Source organism: Chroicocephalus ridibundus, chromosome 14, assembly GCF_963924245.1.
Source record: "Chroicocephalus ridibundus chromosome 14, bChrRid1.1, whole genome shotgun sequence".
In the NCBI taxonomy this organism is placed as follows: domain Eukaryota; kingdom Metazoa; phylum Chordata; class Aves; order Charadriiformes; family Laridae; genus Chroicocephalus; species Chroicocephalus ridibundus.
The window spans coordinates 9,084,325-9,106,295 of NC_086297.1; the positions used below are offsets into that span (position 1 = coordinate 9,084,325).

Sequence of the window (21,971 nt, forward strand, 5' to 3'; positions counted from 1 at the left end):
CCTTCTAAGAAGGAAGCTTGTCTTACCGGAAGACGTAGTCATGGGAGTCAATCTCCTGGCCCATCCCAGAGTTATTCAATATTCCTCCATTCCCCACGACAGCACAGCTGATGCACGTTGGCGTGCTGCTGTTGCTGTCGGCCAGGAGCAGCTGCTGGTGGGGTTTTGGGGGCAGCAGGGACATGACCTCCTTCACAACTGTGAAGCAAACATGGCGGAGAGTTAGCATCAAGAGCCTTTAGGATGGACACAGTAAAACCACCACAGTTTCTACCATGAGATCCACCTAGCCTGATGCCTTTGACATGGAGATGCTGCAAACCTCCAGCTACTTGACAGAAGGCTCCTGTCGGGAGTTTGATGGTCCCATCCTGACATGCCCTGAGGGACTCACGCGAATAATTCAGCTCCATGAAGCCATAGGGAGGTGCAAAATGCTCCAGGCGGTCCCACTCATTGTCACTGAAGTATCTCTTGTCTGTGAAGAGCATGATGTTGGGCAGGAAAAGATCCCGCAGCCAGTCAGACTTGGCAGCTTTGGCCTTCACTGACTCAGAGCAGGTCTTGAAAAACAAAAAGAAAACAATAAGGACTGATTAGCAGGGAGCTAATAAACCTGACTGAGTGCCAGTGCTTGTGTGCCTATGTACGACAGTATCAGAAAGAAGCATAGAAACTCCAGTGGTACATCATCTGTTCCCTTCAGTGCCCCCATCACCAGGTACCTGAGGCATAACTTCAGCACTACATCAATAACTAGCTGGTGGAAAGTCACCTACAAGGAAGCCAGGATGACGCCAGGTCTCAGAGACTTTCTTCTTCAGAACAACAGCCTTACAATGCGCAAATGTTTTACTGCTTATGGCCTCATTAAGTGATGCAAACTGATACCTGTAATTGGTCTAACCTAAACATACCCAATAAGACCAGCAGTCCTTGTTGGCTCAACACCTCACAAGGTGCACATGAACAAACACACTGAAGAACATGTGATGTCAGATCACCATTATCATTCCATTTAAAGATAAGATAAAGCATGCAAACAACTCATTCAACATCAAAAATGTTGAATCACAGAGAAGTGTGCGCTGAGAAGGAAATTCAAGTCAGCTTATCCTCTCCAACAAGAGGGATCTCGTTGCAGCTGGCAACAGTTAGGCTGTGTGTGCAGATGGAGAGCAAACAACTCCACTGCACTGGATGTTCCACAGAGTCAATTTGGGGCCTACTTTCTTAGACATCTTCCCCAAATACCTACTGCAATACCTACTGAGAGACAAAACAGGAGACCAAGTGGACCCACGTGCCCAGCTCAAACCCCCAGCAATGACCAGACTGCACTGCCAAAGCCTTGCTGCGTGCTCCACAGCTGAGCTGGGCTCTCTGCTAGGGATGAGGATGACAACCCAGTCACGGCCTGAGGAGACAGCCCTCATTCTGCCTGTCACAACAGGAGTGCAACGAGAATAACACCGTGGAGGGTTTCATGTTGGCACCATTTCACTTGCAGCACGTTTCACGTCCAGAGACAGGGACATTCCCTTCCTGCTCAAGCTGTACTTTGTACTGTCCAAGGCTTGGTACTTCTTGTGCCTCCACAGCTAGACTGGATCAATACCAGAGGAATTAAGGAAATCTGATCACGTAGGAAATGAAGGAGGTGGGAGTGCTTCTAGTCACTCCCTCTCTCTGAAGAATTAGAGATCAAGTTTGGGAGTGAGACCCAACATGCGACTTCTGGATCCACATTTTCACTCAAGACCCTTCTGTGTGCATTTTCTCCTCTATTCCCTACTGAGGAAGGGTTCTGCCCACTGTCTCAGCTGTTCTGCGCACACAGATGTTGTGCAGCCCCAGTTACAGTGGAGTATGTTCTCAGCTTCCTGCTGTGAACTGTGGTCTCACATTTCTCTGCCAGCTCCTGCTCTGCTTTTCTGAGATGGCTGCATGTGCTCCTCAGATAAGAAGACAGGAGCATCTGTCAGTTGATGAGCAGGATCCTGGTGGCCAAACCCCACCGTGTCTACAGGTGGTAACACTGGGCAGGAGGGGTGAGGTACTGTGTCACACAGCGTATGCATTCTTAGCCACGTAATTCGCTCACTCCCATTTGTATTCTGGGTGCCTTGTGACATCCTGCACCACAGACTGGATCATCTGCCAGGCCCTTCTGCTGTGACTCAGTCAGGCTGGGCCAGTGCATGAGCTCAAGCGTTTAACAGCCAAGTTCCACATTTAACAGTCACAGATCTTTGGATAACAGAGGTATCTGTTTGGGGCCAGCTGCTCCTATCAAGCAGCTCAATGCCACACTTGAGGAGCACATCCCATCAGCAAAAGAATGGCTCGTGCTGCCAAAAGGGGCAACAGGGAACAACACCAAAACACCACAAGGGAAAGAGAACTCAAAAATAAAACATCAAAATAATAAAACTCATCCTAGTAATTTTATCAGCCCAGTTCGTCTACCTCTGCTTTCTGCACGTCTCCCATCCTGGACACCCTGGGGTTGGGGAATGGGATTCATTTTTTCAAGAGTAGCCCCTGCTCCACCACGAGAGGTCTGAGCAGAATGACATGGTGCCTGCATCCCTGACAGTCCCCTGGAGCAACATCTACATTCCCCCTAATGCCACCAAAATGACACACGGCAATGGTGGAAGATTGAGGCACTGAGACTTTAAGTAAGCAAATGGCTCATCTAAGACCATCGACCTAGCACCAGACTTAGTGTTTTGGAAGATCACATCGGTAATATGACATACACAGACAGAGGTCATCATGAGAACTAACCTACAGAACAACACTCCCAACAAACAGGGCCCGTAAGAAAACGCTGAAGCTGTAGCTGTGCAAGTGCTACTGCCTTGACGGGTACAACTGTATCATTTGAGATTCTCATCTTCACCTCTACCAAAATACCTGTGCCGACCAGGCCTACAGTTGTTTCTATTTAACAAAGAGGAACAAAGCAAGACTAGCTGAATGCCAGAACTGTTATGAATTATTTGCTTTGCTGTGATGACAGGTCAATGCATAGCAACAAAACCCCAGACAGCAACCCAATATGCTGGGACCGTCTGAGCCGTGGAGCTCTGCATGGGTAAAGAATCTGCTTGCTTGCTACGAGTGTGTACGTACAGGGTGGAAAAGGTGAATTGGCAGCAGCTGGGAAAGACTCTCCTCTTGTTGATAATAAACCACAAGAACAGTAAAAAAATTTATTTTTAACCATCAATTTTTCAATGGGGCACACATACACGTAGTTGAATTTTCGCCAATATTGACAGAAAACCTTAAAGATGGGAACGGTCCCCACCCTAGCGTCTCCAAAGCAGGCAGGTACATGCTTATCATTCCTCATCTAACCCTTTTTCTTTGACCTTATTTTGACTTTAATACAAGCAACGAACAAAGCCTCCGTTCCTGTGCACTGAGACCCTCCCTCACCACCACTGCCAGCATCATCCTTCACAACCCAGCACAGCGCAAGCGTCACTGCCGCCCCACTGCTGCCAAAGCTTTCGACTTCCTTTGGTATGTACGTACGAAAAGGCACACGGAGGCATTCCTATTCCCTCATTGTGACCTTGCTTTTTTTTTTTAGCTGGCTGCATAAAACAAAAATCAAGGCAAATCTGGGAATTGTAAACCTGAGTCTTCATAGGAATGCAGATGTCCAGTTTCCCAAGAAATCAGGTGAGAAATGGGACGCCTGTATGAAGACTGCCATTTAGTGCCAGACACCTAATGCCAGCCTGTGGACATCACAAGACTAGGTGTGACTCCACTTACCTTAGGGTGCCACATTACAGGGAACATACACACTGCATTGGTGCCTAAGTCCCCTACGCAATATATCACACAGAATCGCAGAATGATGGGGGCTGGAAGGGACCTCTGAAGATCACCTAGTCCAACCCACCTGCAAGGCACCTAAGAGTGGGACCACCTTGTAGCACATCTAGAAGGTGAGATATTTTGTCCAGCTTCTAACACACCTGAGCTCCAGAAAGGGCTGCTCGGCATGACTTTCAAAGGGACTCATGGAAATGCGTGCAATTACAGTAAGTTCCCATACTGGAGCATGGTGGAGGACTGGCCAGGCTAACTGAGTGGTACATACAGGTCTCCCTCTCTGGGTCCCAGCAGCATCTGCACATACTAGTGAGTTGACCTACCAGTTTGGAGATCATCCTCGACTGCAAAGGGCACACGTGCCCAGGGGACGGCAGACAAGGTCATCAGGGAGGCATCATTCTTGGCAAACACACACGGTCATCGCACCTACCGATGGTGGAGATGAGTTGTCCAGCAGGTACTTGTCCTCGAAATCCCACCGTGGCTCAGACTTGAAGTCAGCAGCTCTCAGTTTCTTCTTTTCTGTCACTGCAGCAGCCCGAGGAACAGATGTTACAGTTTTCACTGGTGCAGAAGGCTCTTTTGGCTTTATTTGGTCTTTGGATCTGTTGTTTTCACGAGCTCCCTTCACCCCAGAGGTCGGTTTCACTGTTGTCTTCTCCTTGGCTTCCTCCGCCCTGGGAAGTTGTTTCACTATTGTCTTTTCCTTGGCTTCTTCCACCCCTGAGGCTGGTCTCACTGCTGTTTTCGCCTTGTTTCCCTGCACCGTAGGGGCTGGTTTTACTGTTGTCTTCTTGATTCCCTCCGACCTGGGGGGTAGTTTCACAGCCATGTTCTCCTTGGCTTCTTCCACCCTGGGAACTGGTTTCATCATTTTCTTCTGCTCCTCCTTTTCTTCCCATCTTGGTGTCCTTTCAACCATATCTTGTTTGAGTTTTGTGATGTCTCTCCCCAAAGTCCCCTTTAAAAAGCTCCTTGACTTCCCATTATCAGAATTGTTTAAACCCTGTTGCTCTTGGGTGTCCATTTGTAGCATATCTGGGGCATGTTGGAAAATGCTCAATTGCCTGAATGCGATCAAAGGAAAAGCAGACACATCACACACACTTTCCATTTAACACTGAACACCTTCCAGACCATTTCTGTAGACTCAGAACCCTGCTCTGTGCTTCAGAGCAACCACTGCGTACGACCACCACACTCAGAGGACTTGCTTTGGCAACTGCCACTGGCTTTCTGCAGGATGCTGTATGAATTCAGTTTCATTTTCAACTTTGCCACCAGAGCGTAATACAACTTCCCACACCATTCTGGCCAGAATACTGCTTATCTCCCCACTAAGCAAATCCCAGAGGCTACACACTCCTCTTCAGCGCTTGGCTCATGAAACACCCACATTGGCAGCAATTGCAAACCAGCAGAGAACAGCTTTGCCTTGCACTGGGCAGGATCCCTGGCAATGTCCCCAGAGCACTGCAGGACGGATCTGGAGATCCTGAGTTCAGGACACGGCACACGCCATGGAGGCAGCAATCTGGCTCTCTCCTTTGCCAGCAGAGCCAAGTGCTTCAGCGACAGACCACGAAGATCTTCCAGAATTCAGTTAGGGAAGTCTAATAAGAAGTGAAACTCACTTCTTTACCATACATCACTTCTTGAGCATTTGGGTCCACAAGGCATTTTTTCCTCTCCTCTTGCCCCTTAGCCAGCTAATGCAATGTCATCACACAGCACTCGGCAGGCACCCATGCCTTAAGACAGACACTTTGAAGCTATTAAAATACACTCTGAAGCTTAAAAATGTAAAATCTCTGCATTTTCAGCAATCGCCTCTAATACTGCAGCTGCCCTGCTGCCTGACTCAGAGGCACAGGCAGGTACAAGGATATCATAGGAGGATACAGCTGCCAACAGCAGAAGAGCCACCTGCAACAAGACTGGGCTGAAACCCAGAAAAAAAAAATCAAGGCAGGAGCGGTGGGTTTTTGTCCCAAATATTCAGTCTTATTGGCACATGGCTGGAGGGTGGAACAGGAAAAAGGAAGGTGAAAAATTTCTGCAGCTGAGCTATTATGTACAGCAAAGCTTTTCAGGATCAACCAGCATAGTTGTGGCAGCCTGATTTCACACTTACGCTCAGCCTTTACATGACGCATTTGTTTCGGAGAGCTGTGGATTGCTTCCGAGGTAATAAACAGGCAAATAGCACCTCTGCAGACAGCAGGCTGTAGGTAACAGCTGAATTGCCGCTGAAGCTTCAGAGTGGTATGGCATTCATTAAAGTGACTAGGAAATTATCAACTAAGGAAGCTTTTAAAAATCATTTTGTATTGGATAAATACTTGAACCTCTCCAACGCTATTTCTAAGAAAAAAATGATTGTGGTAAATGGCCTATCAGCTCTTCCTCTGCCTCCCCTCATAATCATTAGCCAGTTTGAACCAAGTATGCTTTCTATCACAGAGTTCATGTATAAGCTTGTGTTACTGTTTACTGCCTAGTAAGAGGAAATATTTTATATGTACACTGTAAGTAAGCAGAAATTTGGTGAGGTAGCTCAGGCAGATCTTAAATCCCTGGATGATTTTCTGTTGTATTTTGAAGATGATGTTTAAAATTTTAAAATTAAAGGGCACAGAACAAACGAAACAGTGTAAGAAACCACTCCCCAGCCCAGACTTTCTGTATTTGCTGTCTCGAAGGGCACAGATTCCATCCCAGCTCTACTATACTTTAATTTCAAATACTGTGCCAAACATACAGAGACCAAAATATAAAATCAAGGGCCCTTCACATCTGAAACCTTGCTCCCTGCAGTCAGACCCACACGGACAGGCATTCATGCCTAAACAGGATCCTGCTCTCCTGACCAGCATTTTAAATCCAGACAACTGGTCCAAGCAGCTCATCAAATTTCAGGCTCTAGAGTCCAGCTGGCAAGCAACTGCAGAGGCGCAGTGATATTTACTGTCATTATCCTGTGCATTTACAACAACCTAGGACAAATAGAGGGTAAAGCCATGAGGATGCTCCTTTGTGTATTTTACCTTGCATATAAAAGATACGGAAACAGAACTGACAAACAGATAACCAAATACAGCTCATGCCTAGTTGTGTTTTACTTAAGTTGCAAAAATACGGACATTTCCATTATCTGACACTATGGCAGAATGAAACAGCTTCAAGCAGCTGGGCATGGAGAGCCAGTTCTTGTCCCAGCTCTGTGATCAGGGACAACTTCACTTCTCTATGCCTTTCCCTTTTCCCCACCTCCCCTGTGCAGATTCCAATCTCTCCAAATTGATAGCTGTCCTCAAGGTGTGGTCTCAAGTCACTGGAGCCGAGCTAAACTGATGCGACCTCCAGAAGAGATGTAGGTGTTCCCGGCGTCACCACTCTTGCCTGCCCCCACAGCATCAGCCCTGAGAGGTCCAGCTGAAAACTAACCCCATCAAGACAAGCCAGACGAGCTCATCGCGGGAGAGCCAGGACCATATGAGGGCTGGTGGGGAGGCTGGGGAGCAGTGCTTCCCACACACAGCGCCGGGCACTAACACGTAAGCGAGCCATGCTCCTAAGTAGGAAAGGCTCAGATACCTGCTGTGCTCCTGCGAGGAACAGTGCTTCCTGCCAACAATGCTGGAGACATTTTACTGCAGTCTACACTGCAATTCCCTCCACACCCATTCTTGTAGGATTTACTTGATCATTTATACAAAAAATAATATATATATTGATCATGTCTGCATGACATTGGTCTCCCAGTTGCAGCATATTTGTGTTAGGAATCAGATGCTAAACTCACTATAAATTCGAAGGTATCCCTCCAAATTCAATGTCCAGCAACGCGATCTGGACTAGGGCTGAATGATGTCCTTCTGGGAGCCACTACGAAAAGCAAAGACTATGTAATGCCAAAGGATGAAAATAAGTAACATCGGTAATGCAAAAGCTGCTTTCTTAAACAGCTATACAAGGAGAAACTAGTGATCCAGCAGAAGCAAGTTTTTGACTGCAAACCTTCCAACGCCGTGGTCTGCTAAAGCAAAGTGGTCATCTCATTCAGATCAGAAGTGCAAATTGCAGGGTGAAGAGAGACAGAGAGAGAGAAAGAAAGTGAGCACAAGCACTCTATCCAGACAGTACATATCACAAGGAAGCAGGTCTCTTACCTGGAGATCTTTGTCTTTGACAAGCCAAACAAGAAGTCGAAATTAGCAACGAAGATGCAAAAGTTTATTAAAACAATGAGCCAAATGAAGGCTCTGGGAATTTTAGGAAACCTTCTCCTGAAAAACCACATGGTGAGGTGCCTGAGAGCGACAGAGGTGCTGCTGCTGCTGCCCAGAGGTGCTCACAAGGCAGTGCTCTCCAAAGGTGTGCTGAATGAGTGGGCTGGTCTTTTCTCTGGATTTACTGACAAGAACATGCACACCCTCTCTCACAACACTCTCAGACACTCCGCACACAGATCCAATTTCTCAGAAAAGAGACAGCAGCTTTGCACTGTTCCCAGCTATCACCCTAATCTTATTGCAACACAAAGTGGGATGGGAAAAGAAACACCTTTTACTGCAAACAATGGAAGTTCCCTAGATTTTTCTTAATGAGGTAAATCCAGTCTAAGAGGGAAACCCTTTGCCTCTAATCTGGTGTAAACATCACTGGGAACACTTGTTGGCATTATGGAAGTAGCCATAGTTACAGTGAAAGAAATGAGCTTTTAGACCATCACCTGCCCAAGGGCTCAGGCAAGATCCTACGCATAACCATAAGCAGATTTTTCTTTTCTTCTCCATGCTTGTAGCTCCAATCCAGAAGCCCTCCCTGTCCCCAAAAGCTAATGGCTAGATACACATCCATTTTACCTTGTGACTGCTTTGAAACAAGTCAAAGTAAGACGCCTTGCAAATCCACCATAGAACAGAGGAGTTTGGGTTTAAAAGCAGATTAATGCTTGGGTAAAGCATTAGAGGACAGGGCTCAGAGTCAGACAGTCCCCTCCCTCTCTAATAAAGCTGACCTGCCTTTAGGGCAACTGGAAAAACTTCAATTTGGCATTTCACTTGTCTGAAAGTTGCCAACTCCATCACCATCCAACGCTGCTATTGCTGACAGTCTTGTTACACAGGCCTGCCTGTAGCTCAGGATCCCAAGCCGGCTCAAGAGTGTGCCACTTCAGCTCTGAGCTGCTTGCACTGATAGCAGCAATATACGCTCTTCAGCTGCTCTTCTTTGTGAGCTCTTGGTCAAGCTTCTTCCAGCACCACCTTTGGGACTGGTCTTCTACTTCTGGCTTTTGAACTCTTGCTCCATCACTTCAGAGGGATCACTGAGCGCCAGGAAATGACAGCTATGTCAGTTCACCACCAAAACGAGACATGGATGGATTTGAGTCTGTGGTTAGTTGTAGAATTTAAAAGAACTAGATCACTCTGGTGAAGGCCACCGTACAGCACCTTGAAATTTAGTTGGTTTCAAGGGAGCATCTAATGTATCTGGATTTTTATTCCACATATCACGGAAATGTATTTCAAGTTTCTCGTATCTGTTAATCACACCATCACAGACAGACAGACAATTACCTTCTACACTACTGCCCTTAGAGGGACCCTGGTCATTTGGGTTTTGTACAGTACAACCAGGCTTTGCTCAAAAACAGTGTCAATTAAAATAAAGCTTCACTAATGCCACATGCACACGAAAGGCTTCACGGGTAAAGAATCCCTGCTGCAACCCTAGGGGTTTGCACTACGCTTGATTTGAGCCATGAGCATATTCAGACCTGGGATAAATTGCTTCTCATTGGTAGGCAGCATCTGACAACCCCTCTCCTGATCCCAGGTTCCACAATACGCATCTCATCCTCTCCTCTTCATGGAAGTGCCAGCGGTCTGCCTGGAGATTGATCTTTGGCAGCCCAGAATACATCTCCCCACCAGCAGAGGGAAAGACCAGCAGAGATGAACAGCCGGAGAAATGCTTACCTGTACCAGAGATGTAGTTTTACATGCTACAGCAAAGGGCTATTTTAACTCACGAGGAGCTGCTAATATTAACCCTGACAGTTCAAGGGGAGACAGTCGTATTGCTTCTTACGACATAGGCTGCTTTTGCACAGCTCTTATAAAAAAATTAAGCTCAGATATAAAAAAAAGCTTTTGTTGACAATATTACAAATCTCAGAAGCTAGCACTCACATGATTACTGACTACCCAGAGAACTGAAGGTGTTTGCTCTAAGTTGCAGGAAAGCAAGTCAAGAGGTTTCACACCTACCTTATGCCCCTCCACACCACAGAGCAAAAAGCTGCAGGGATTCCCTGCACAAGGCTCAGCGTTAGCTGCATTTCTTTATTGTCCGCACTTCCTGACAAGTTACTCTCTCTGCATTTAAGTGCACGACACAGGTCATCAGAGGACCTAGGAGAAAAAAATGAAACAATAACACAGGTTTGAAAAGCCCTTGAAGAAACAGAAGGGAGGTTGTTAGTCCAGGGTAAAACGCTGCCTCCATCTACAGCAAAACTTTTCACTATTGCTCAAACTGAGCCTAGGATCAAAGGAGATCTGTTGAACAATTACAGGCACCGAGAAAGGGATCAGCCGAGGTATTGCCATATTCTGGGGCAGCCCTCATTAGCTCCAGGCAATTCAAGAGAGGTGGGCTACAGGTCTGGGCGTGCAGCAGGCAAGTGGCAACTCTGTGCCCACAAGATCTCCAACAGGACATTCTTACAGGAACAAATATCCGTCCTGAAGCACTGATACGCAGCGTACACAGCAACGGCTTCATTTTAGCCTCTTCTTTCAAGCCCTTCAGGCATACTGCTTGGAAGAAGCTGCTTGTGTGTGACTCCAACGCTTTTTTTGTTAATAGGATTCCAAAGGGAAATTCTAGAGGCAGCAAACATTTTCCTTCAACCTCCTCCATCTAACATTACCGCGAAACCTAGAGCCACAAGGGATAGCAAGATTCCTACAAGCAGAAAAAGACAGTTTTCCTTGCTTTTAAGGAACTGCGCTGGCAATCGCAGAGAACATGTCCGTAGTACTCAATGTTCAGGAAAGGCTGTGCTTGGGGGAAACATCCAAATCCCTGGCAAGCACGTTAGCCAAAAGCAAGCTTGCTATGCAAACACACAGCTTTTCACCTTCTTGGTTTAAGAAAAGAAAACCTAAAAAACCCTATCAGAGTACTGGCTTTCCCTTCCTTGGAGTATTATTTCCTCATCCTCCATCCCCACTGCTGGAATCAGACTGTCAGAGCTCAGGCAGCCAGGCTGGTTAGCTCAAACATGAGGTCAGACTGGGAAATGGGGATGTGTTGTAACTCCTCAGGGAGGGCCTGGTGACAACTGAGGCCCCAGAGCAGAGCTTCTCCCCTGTAAAGCTCTGTAAGAAGTAGGATTCCTGGGATACAGAGGGCTCCCAGCCCACACACATAAGCAAAGACTGCATCTAACACGGGGGTTGGCAACCTCTCGAGGGCCACAGGCCAGACACCAGCCTCTTTTCCAAAGGAGAGGTTTTGCATGTTTCTCTGGCAATCCTACCGGCAATCCCAGGAGATGCTGCTCCTCTCAAGGTGCAGAGACTCTGAACCCAGCACTGCTGCTCCATCTTTAGCGTGTCCAATGTCAATGCCAACACCAGAACTTCTGTTCTTCAGTGCTGTGAAAAAAAGACCTTTTTTTTTTTTTTTTTTTTAAGAAAACTCCACCTGGGACCATCAAGTGAAGATGGTTATCTGTTAGTTCTTTTCTATCTCTAACAGTCCATTTAATTCCACATCCACTTAATTACACTTAATTACATCCTTAGTTACATCCTGGACAGACGAAAGGCAGATTTGCCTTTCTGGTTTTTGTTCGTAAACAAACATTATCTCCATACATCTTACGCTGTGTGTGTTGTGGGTGTTGGCTACAGTCTGAACTATGCCAATGATTTGGCACGTTCTCCAGAGGACTGTGTATCATACCTTGCTTACTTGCCTGTGCCCCGTGTGCTTTCCACTTTCCCGTGACTCTGGGCTAGAGAACAGGGCATCACAAGATGTGCTTTAAGGACAGAGCTGTTCTACGAATTGATCAAGCTTCACTGTAGGACAAACTTGTCTTTCAGTGATGTCCACAACATACCAAACCAGTGCCTGACTGGCAGCCTGTGGAATAAGGACCTGCTGACGAAGCTGGGGATGTTTGGACCTGTTCACAGTATTACTTGATGATATAAAAACTGAGTGAGTTATAACTGGGAGAGAAAAAGCATGACGTTGCCTGCAGCACATGACTGCTTGGTGGTCATGCCTGTGCGTTAGCAAAGGCTAAGCTAGGCAAAGGCTTGGCTTGGAAATGTTAGGTTCTTGTTTTCCCCTCACTATTCAGTAGTCATCTTCATAAGCACATGCTTTCAGGTTAGGAATCCAGGGTGGGGAAGAAGATTACAAGAGCAAACTCTGCACAGCTATTTGTCTTGCTTTCACAAAAAAAGCTTTGATAGCCCAACATCTCCCAAGCCTGCCTTAATTCCACACTCACTGGCCATTTTCCAGTAAGTCCCTTCCCTTCTGCACCAAACCTTCTCTCAAAAACACTGAGCAAACACCCAGAGACAAACAGCATTTATGGGGATAAAGCCCCCACCTCTTCTACTGCTGCCCTTGCAAGAATACTCACAGTTTTGTCACAGAGCAAAGCCTCAGAGAACTGTGCCAGGAGACAGGGAACAATTTAGTGAACCAACTGGTCTGTGTTCTCCACGGGCTGAAATGCTCCAGGAGAGAGACAGTGGCTTTCATGGTTGAATGCTACCAAGTGCCTCCTCAGTGTCCATGCAGCAGAGCTGCAGAGAACAGAAAACTTGTTCGTTTTTTATTAGTGCTGTTCTGTCTGCTTGGTATCCAGTCTCACCCAGCTAATGCCCCAGTAAAGAAACTGCCTTGAATCCATGTTGTAACAGCAGATGATATTGGTCCAAGCTGGAATGTTTCCCCCTCTCCCACATGGTAATGGAAATACAGGCAGGGTCCTACAGCCAGCTCCCATGCACCAGGGAAAGTCCTTGCCTGGAGCAATCGCTGGGAAATGGGATATAATGCTCTGAATTTGGCCATATTACAGCCTCTGGTCACTGGAACTTGTTTTAGTTCTCTCTGCAAGCACAATGACCGCTCAGCTATTGTGCATGTTCCCTGTGGCCACAGCTATAGGTGTTAACCTCTCTGTATGGAATGAAGCAGACCAAGTCTTCCATCACACTGCTTTTCTGCTTCTGGAGCTCTTCACCTTTCATCCCATCCCGCTTAAGATGCAACACTGAAATGGCCCAGGTCCCAGCATTCCTTTCTCAGACACACAAAGCTGAGAAGACTGATGAGACACTTCATTTGAGAGAATTAAAAAAAAACAAAACATAAAAATACTCCCAGCAACAATGGCTGGATATGTCAGCTGGAGTTACGCGGCTGTAAAGAACCAGGGGCTCCTTTATCCAAATGCCTCCCTCAATAGCCTTTTGTCTGTGCCATCCCAGCAGGAAGCCGAGCATATCACCCCAGAGCTGACAGACAGAGACAAAACTGACACCACTTCAGGGCTGATTTAGGTTGTGGGTTTTTTTCCCCTTTAAAATCTATTTGATGGAAAGGAAGAAAATATTCTGATCCTTGACTAGGAATCTCTCAGACAGCTGTTCCCCCCAAGGAGTAGGGCAGTGCTGCAGACAGGTGAGGAGATAATTTATTAAACTCATGGCTAACTGGCCCCCCATCAGAAAAGCAGCCTCTCCAGCTCCTTTCCCTGGCAGCTGCCAGGAGCGGAAGAGTTCCAGAATCCTCCACTGCTACTGAGAAACATAAGAATCAAAAAATACAAATCTCTCTCCATACTCCCGGCCAAAAACACAAGCATATTATCTCAGCACTTCACGTATGTCTGCAAAAATCAGGCCCTGCACAGATAAGAATTACGGAATCACATCTATGAGAGGGTCTACTAATTTTAGAGCCAGAAGTTAAATATTTCTTGCTAAAGGTCTTTCCCATACTCTTCCCACTGACTTAACATCAGAAACCATTCCGCTTGACATCTGGCAGGACAAATGCGCCATTTGGCATCCTTTGGCATGAAAAGTGCTACAGGAATGCAAGATGCAAGCCCACTTCTTGAGTGGTATAAATCATTGTGTCCCTGACTGACACCTGGAAAAATGTGGCCTCACAGTGCCTTCCTCTCTGGTCCTGACTGACAGATGCACTGGAGAAACGCAGTCACATTTTTAGCTGCAAGAGTAGCACGGCCACACCGTCCTGTAAGAAGCAAGATGGATTTACTGCTGGAAATCACATGCTTCTCTTCCCTTCTCTCCCTTTTGTCTATTGTCTTCTATTTAACAGTTCTTCTCCTGCTTTATTCAGATAGCTAGGGCGTACTGTGATACTTATCTCCATCCTCCTCCTATTATCTGGACAGAGGCTTTTGCGAGCCATGGAGAGAAGGTAATCCTTTGCCACCTCGGTTGCACAACACCTATCAACCTCATACTGGGAAAACCCCAGGCAAAGTAATTGCTGGGCAGGAGCGCAGCACACTGTGCCATTGTAGTGGAAATGTGAGATCCTGGCGCTCAGGAAGGGCATGCCATTCTCTCTTGGTTCCCTGGGAGCTGCTTAGCATCTGTTCAATTGGGGTTTGTCTCACAGGCCTTAGATCTCTGGGAAGGACACTCCTGTTGCACAGTCTCAGCCGGGGCCGAGAGGATCAATCTGTCTGTTTCTAATAATACTGCGTAATGACATTACTCATCTCCTCCCGTGAGCTGCAATTCCTAAAGATGGGTGTCACTCTACTGAAAAGCACGGCACAGAGAAGTCAGGCAGGACACACGCCGAGTGTGCTTGTCCCTAGCTCTGCAGCTTGCACCTCAGGCCTTGTGTCCCCATTTTTAGTTATCAAAATGAGAATGATCAGGCCTGCAACAGGAACAGTCTGATAAAGGTCCAAGAGCCACTGATGCAGTTTTCTTTTTATGACTTTGTATCACACAGGATTTCCTCTCTGCTGCAATAAGTTACATTCTTAGTTACATTACCATAGATTTTCTCCCCTAGTTTTGCTCTCTGATGTGGATGTTCATCTGTGAGAACAGATACTGGGGAGAAAGGAAAGCCTGGGACTAGAGTCCATTGCAGATCTCAGGGGCAGCACAAAGGACTGCTGGATCTTCCAGTCGCCTGAATGGTGTGTTAAATCAAACAGCCAAACAAAATTTCCCACCTCAATGGTGCTGACAGGAGTTTTAAAAAACAAAACAAAACAAAAAGGGGTGTGTAGACAGTGGGCCATTTCCTTGCGACATTTTAGGGAGCCATCTCATCAACCCACTCGCAGCACTGCCAATTTAACAGTGCAATTGTAGGGCTGTTGAAACTGTCATGGTCTACACACAAAACAAGAGTAAAGGACTGAGGTCCAACACTCTTGGGTGTTCATGGACAGCTTGAAAATAGCTGGAAGATAAAATTTCCCCCCCAAAAGAAATTTTGAGAATGCCTCTGCTCCTATCTCAGGGTCACTGGGTGGTACTCCCCTTGTTCACTAACGTCACCCAGCTCTATCCTGCCACAAGGACGGCAGATGAGACGCAGAAATCCTTTATTGCAGGACAAAGAAACACAGCCCATACAGGAGAAAGAGTTGGCAACACCCAACCTATAATTTTCATGCAGCACTGCCTGAAATAAAGTCTTCTTGCTCATGCCAAAAGTAAAACTTCACCACCACAAAGCTGATTTAAGGGTGTGGGCATGAAAATTTCAGCATAGTCTGTACAGAGAAAAGCTGGGGTTCCTCTTTTCTCCATCCGGTTTCTACTGGTCTTTCTATTGCTAATATGCAGGTAACAACCTGCGTAACTCATCCAATAGCTTCACATCACAGTGGAAAAAGAAACAAAACAAAGACCATGTAAGAGGAACAGACAATGTCTACGCAGGCTAATCACAACTGAAGTGTATAAACACATACAGAGGAGATCTTCTAACAAAAAGCCAACCCAAACAGCAAGTTGAGACATCAACAGGTATGAGTCTCCCTCTCAGTCACTCTAACTACATAGGCTATGTCTTGGAAGTAACCAGAAACTATAACTCCTCAATTTGCAATAGACATAGCTCTGACTTTTAGGACAAATGTCAGATTCTGGGACAAGCCTAGGCAGCCGGTCATTCCACCTCCCTGCAAATCTGTTTCCCCAGACAGTCCTGGTTTATCCACCCAGTCAGTCAGTCCCTCTTTCCTCAAAAGGTCATGCTCAACTCTATTATCTGCTGGGCTACAATGTTTCTCCTCCAAAATGAAACACCTGGATTTTTAAATGGTACTTGCCGACATGAAAGGACATACTCCACACAAATGGAGTGGCAGCTAAAGGGAATTCAGGGTGACAGGAGGGATCAGAAAGATCTTGTGATTCAACTGGGAACCGCTACCCTGAGTCCAAACCAGCTTACAATAAGATGAGAAATTAAGGCATGGATCTGACGCTGTTATTCATCTGAAGTCAGGACTTGCTACACGTATGAACCACTGGCATCCTCAAAGTAACATATTATATCTTCTGACCTCTGCTTGTCCCTCACATTTGTAGCAGCCAGTCTCTAGACCCTGGTTACTCACACCCATGCCTGTGTCCCAGCAGGTCAGCTCTCGATTAGCTCAGACACGGGCGCTGCAGGAACACGGGTACTGAAAAAAGCCTTGCAGTGACACAGAACATAATGCTCTACGCTGAACCAGTGCCATCACACAGGTTTTTACTGGAACTCCACAGACTAGCAATGGTCATCAGAAATACCTACTGCCAACAGACTGCAGTTTTCTCTCCAAGGTTCTCATCTGCGACCAGAATTCAGGTTACCTGGAAACTGAAAGAAGCTGACAGCCAGTTCTATGAAGCTGGAAAGCACTAAAAATTCAAAGTATCACCTTTCAAAAGAGCTACTGAACCAATGTGGCCATGTTTGTTTACTACAAACTACTTTCACCACTTCCTTTCCCACCCTCCCCTTTCCTTAAAACCAGCATCTTGAGTTAACTTCTACTTCCATCAATTATCAGTAGCAGAATGCCAACAACTGAGTCATAGGCAGAGCTTGCAAAACGATTTCTCACACCACATAGGGTACTGTTCTTTGCTTGCTTTCCAATAAAAGTCTGTAACAGTGTTGACAAGGATGACAAATTACAGAGGCAATGATCCACAAAGTCCCCTCCTTTGTAAGGATCACAGCTATATCTTTAAGAGAGGGTTATAAAACAATACAATAAATAGTTACAAGGACATTAGAACAATGCCAAATAAGTTGCAAATACCTACTTCAGATCTTATCTCATGCTATGCAAGCTGATGCCATGGCAGACAAACAAAATTAAAACTCAAGTGCTGGCCTCTGGAAAGGTGGTTTCATCAGAGGAACGTGTCTCCTCTTCCCCACAATGAAGTATAACCACAGACTCTGAAAACAAGCTTCTCCTCCAGCGACTCTTAGCTCGCTTATTGCATTTGACTGAGCCAACTAACACACATCCCGCAGGTGAAACAAAGCTTAACTTTTGGGGACTGCGGGATTGAAGGAAGTTTTAAATGAGATTTTTTTAGAAAAATTCTGGTCCTGATCAGGAGGAATTGCCCAGAAAATATGAGTCTTCCCATCTGTAGTGATAAGCTAAGTTTAGCCAGTCTCAGGAATGCTGGATAACAGGTGGATCACAACATACAGGACTTGTGAAAGATTTGCTAAGGAGAAAAGGACTGTGCACATCCTCCTTAATTCTCTCTGAAGCAAAACAGTACTAGAAGTCATCAGTTGGAGCTCTCTGCTGTTTATATAAAACAACAGCACCATCCAGTGGATCAACAATACTCACTTTTACTCTCCCACCACCTCACATTTACCTACATTTATCTGCAGAAAATGCAGCATATAAACTTTCTTACCATTCTGAGCGCTTTAGGGTTTCATTTACCTTAGCCTTGGGTTAGAAAAGGTGGGACGTTTCAGGAGAGCGGTAAAAAAAAGCTCCAAAAAGAATCACACTTTCCACTGCCAGGCAGCTTTGCCAGCATCAGTGTCTCTCCCTGTGTTCCTTCCACCAGGGCTGCAACCTCTTAACCACTGTAGAGGTGGAAAAATTGACCCCAATGGGAGGTAAGGACTCATCATATCTCACTCTTGGAGTTTACCACTGGAAACAACCTCACAGCCAGACATGCTGCAGAGAATCCACATATGACCACAGGGAGAAGGCACGCAACCTCCTCTGGCATGTTTGGCCCCGTTCACACTGCCAATTTTGGAGCTGTGTTGAGACCGCTTTGGATTCCACTGGACGGTGTCAGTTGGCTGTTTCATCTCTTTCTATAGCAGCATCCCTAACAATTTGACTTAACGTGTGAAAACAGCCTCAAACCCCACAGCAGGTATAACAATACTCTCTCACGGAAAAGATCAATTATCCCCTTTCTTTGAGACAAATGAAGATGAAACAAACTATGTAATATCTCCCCTTTGTTAGTTTATTGTTCCCAATACAATTCTGCACTTAACAAACACAAGCAGTACACAGCATTCCCAATAGCTGTTCACACCATGACTCACTCACTACACATAACGTATCTCAATGACTGCATTCCTGACCTACTTTGGGAATTAATAAAGCATTTCAGACAAGAGGTCTTCCCCTTTTGAAAAAGGAGCGTCCCACCGAGATCACATTCCTGGAACATGTCAAAATCCCTATAAAACCTCACATTTTTATAGTCCTTATATCAAAATGTGATTCACCAACCAAAGCGTGGGTGATAATGAAGGTGAAGATAGATACCTTCTTAAAACAGGAGATACTTATGCCACACATCCGCTGCTTTGATACTACATAAATTCCTTATAGTGACCAGTTACTGCATATTTCAGAACTGGTTATTTCACTCGTCAGAGGACATTATAGTCTTTAAAATGGACTGTTATCTACAACATGATTTTTGAACTTTGTCACCACCATTCTTATGGGAATAAACCCAGATGATTACAACTCCAAATACTGTGGATTTAATTCCCTGTCAAATGCATGTAGTCTAGATACAGTGACTAAGAGACATGAAGGACTGGGGTGGGGGCAGGAAGGAGTGGGTTTTTTTTTAGTGTTATGATAACTCCAAAGCTGGTCTGGAAACTCCTACTTGTTCTCCTCTGGCGGATATTAACAGGGACCTTTGCCTTTGATTCATTCTGAGAAATGCCCCAGAGGAATTTATTCAAAATATTTGACATAGTTCGCAAAAATCCCACAACTCCCCTTAACTGCACAGAAGGCAATGTAAGCTGGAAAATAACCTCATAGGTGCAAAAAGCAAGAGGGTTTATGGTGGGTATGGGGCCACACTCTTCCCCGTTTATCATTATTACCATTTCCTGCAAAAGAAAGGACAGTGGAAACCCACCTCTTCTCTATCAGATACACCTGACAACTTCACTGGCACAATTCCTCATACTGTTGGCACAGCCGTCCACTTCGTCTACACTGCTAATGCACCGGGCTAAACCCAATTCACATAACTTACACCAGCTCTAGAGTGCAAAGCAGATGCTATCGCATCACAGAGCATAAAGCTTCCCAATTCCAGAGGCAACCTATGCAAAAAAGCTCATTTAAAAGATCTGTTGAGAAAGTCTCCAAACCTGAAATCCCTATCAAAGCTACCTACAGAGACAGAGCAGGGGAATTCTGCTTTCTCTTTTCCCTGCCTTCACACCCACCCACCCACACCTACTAAAGCCCATAAATAAATCGTTCCAGGCTTTCTTAAAACCTGGATCTCCATTTAGTGCTCAAAGACTGCCTGAGCTTTAATGAGAAATGAAACATGTCCAGTAACACTGGTGATGTGGAACAAAACACTCTCATTCTCTGATATACCCAAGATTAGATCAAAACAACACAATCTATCCCTCATCTGCAGGATCAAGAGTCGTAACACTAGGCTACACTAAATCGTGCTTACTGGGATGTCAAGAATACACATAAATAAGAGCATCATAAAAGACGTGGCTACATAATATCTTGGCAAAGACCTAGGCTGAACCGTTCTTGCCAAGCGTGCCACGCTTCACATTGCTTTGGGCACTTTTAGACGGACAGAAGATTCACTTCCCAAGGCGCCAGCACAGGCAGATTCCAAAACTATCACTAAACATGGACTTACTAAAGAACACCTTAAACCACAGCCACCTCATCTCGCTGCACTCCCACTCCAAACTCACTGAAACGAATGTCCTGGCAACTTCACAGAATGGCTGGGATTGGAAGGGACCTTTGGAGATCATCTAGTCCAACCCCCCTGCCAAAGCTGGGCCACCTACAGCAGGCTGGGTAGGAACACATCCAGGTGGGTTTGGAATATCTCCAGAGAAGGAGACTCCACAGCCCCTCTTGGCAGCTTGTTCCACTGCTCTGTTACCCTTAAAGAAGCTTTTCCTCGTGTTCAGATGGAATTTCCTGTTCCGTTTTGTGCCCCTTGTCCTGTTACCACACTGCTGAAGAGTCTGGCCCCATCCTCTTGACACCCGCTCTTTAGATATTGATCAGCATTGATGAGCTCCCCTCTCAGTCTTCTCCAGGCTAAACAGACCCAGATCTCCCAGCCTTTCCTCATGAGAGAGGTGTTCCCTTCCCTTGATCATCTATGCAGCCCTCAACGGACTTCAACGGACTTTGCGTCAGGCCAAACACCCGGTGAAAGGTATCAGTCCACAGGCGGGTTAACCTGGATTCCTCACAGAGCCGGAGCCCGGCGGGCTGCCTCTCAGCTGGCAAAGGGGTGCCAGATAAGGCCTAACCCCCCCTGCCTCCGCCACACGGCAGCCCACCTCACAGACACCGAAACGGCTCCCTCCGAGCGGCCGGCCGCACACCAACTGGCCAGATACTGCCGTAGAGCCCTCCCCGCCGCTGGAGGGAGGCCTCAGCCTCTCGGCCGAGCCCTGTCCACCCGCGCCCCGCCAGCAGCAGCCCTCAGGCCCGCCCGCCGCCGCCGCCATCTTACTGCCAGGCGGGCGGCCCCGCCCCGCGCATGCGCGCACAGGCGGGCGCGGTGTGACGTCACACGCAGCGCCCAGGCAGTGCGCATGCGCACGGCACGATGGCCATTTCACCGCTCCCGTCTCGCTTCGGCGGGTACGGGGGCCGGGCAGGGACAAGCCAGCTCCATTCCCGTTCCCGTACGGGTGCCCAGCGGGGACACGCGTGTCCAACGGCGAGCGGGCTGGGGCGGCCCGCGGCTGACGGCTACCACAGCGGGGCCACTCGCCCAGCCCTGCACAGGCTCCGGCCTTGGACCGCAGGGGACTGCATCCCCTCATCTCCCAGTCGCCTTCCCCACAGCCGTGGGCAGGAGCCATGGCCGAGGCTGGGGTTCACGGGAAACCAGGCCTCCATGTTGCGAAGGGCCCTGGGAGGCCCCTCAGCGCTGTATTCGGCATCTCCCCACCCGCGTTGGCGGCCCCAGAGCTTGTCAGAGGGGAGAAAGGTTCCCCCGATGGCCCCGGCCATGCGCCCCGTGAGCCAGCCTGCCTTCATACGGCCACGGCGGTTCCCTGCGGCCCTGCACCGGGTCCGGGAAAAGCACCTGGTGTTATTTAAAGGACAGTACCCAGAAGGGGGGAACCTGCTGTAGCAACTGGTGAAATTTCCTGTATAAATATTGATGAGCCCCAGAGGGAAAAGGAAATTAGAAGCCAGCTGGCCAGGTCAGGAGGTAGCCCATCGCCGCAGGCCCCAGTGGCAGTCTGAGGCCCCAAAGGCGGCCTCCGAACGCCACCTCCCCTCTGCTGGCCACAGACCCACACGGACGTGTCCAGCGGGCTCCTCTTTATTACAGACTGGCAACCGCACGCGACAAAAACGCACCTTTTGAAACCCATGGGTTTTACATCTAGACATCCCTTTGTTCCATGTCTTGGGCAGAAGCTTTTGAATTAGCTTCATTTCTTTCTTAAACTTGGGCCTAGTAAATGCCAGCTCTTTTACCACTGCCCTGTCAACAGCATCC

The 21,971-nt window shown here is 47.1% G+C and overlaps 1 protein-coding gene across 7 annotated transcripts in view; it reads right to left on the bottom strand.

Annotated features, from left to right (window-relative positions):
- ST6GALNAC1 (ST6 N-acetylgalactosaminide alpha-2,6-sialyltransferase 1) overlaps nucleotides 1–20,949 on the bottom strand; it is a 32,510-nt gene extending 11,561 nt beyond the window's left edge. For 3 of the 7 annotated variants that reach the window (XR_010073307.1, XR_010073306.1, XM_063352191.1), the window contains exons 1-5: nucleotides 11,417–19,659; nucleotides 10,140–10,283; nucleotides 4,292–4,928; nucleotides 287–563; nucleotides 27–198 (exon numbers count right to left, since the gene is read on the bottom strand). Coding sequence is in view for 5 of the 7 variants with exons in the window: in XM_063352191.1 (XP_063208261.1) it covers nucleotides 27–198; nucleotides 287–563; nucleotides 4,292–4,928; nucleotides 10,140–10,210 (1,157 nt within the window). In the remaining 2 variants the exon portion in view is untranslated. Of the gene's footprint in view, nucleotides 1–26; nucleotides 199–286; nucleotides 564–4,291; nucleotides 4,929–10,139; nucleotides 10,284–11,416; nucleotides 19,660–20,790 lie in introns of those variants that run through there. The other 4 variants (XM_063352188.1, XM_063352187.1, XM_063352189.1 and 1 more) reach the window with 4 other exon arrangements.
- Between the last annotated feature and the right edge of the window lie 1,022 nt (nucleotides 20,950–21,971).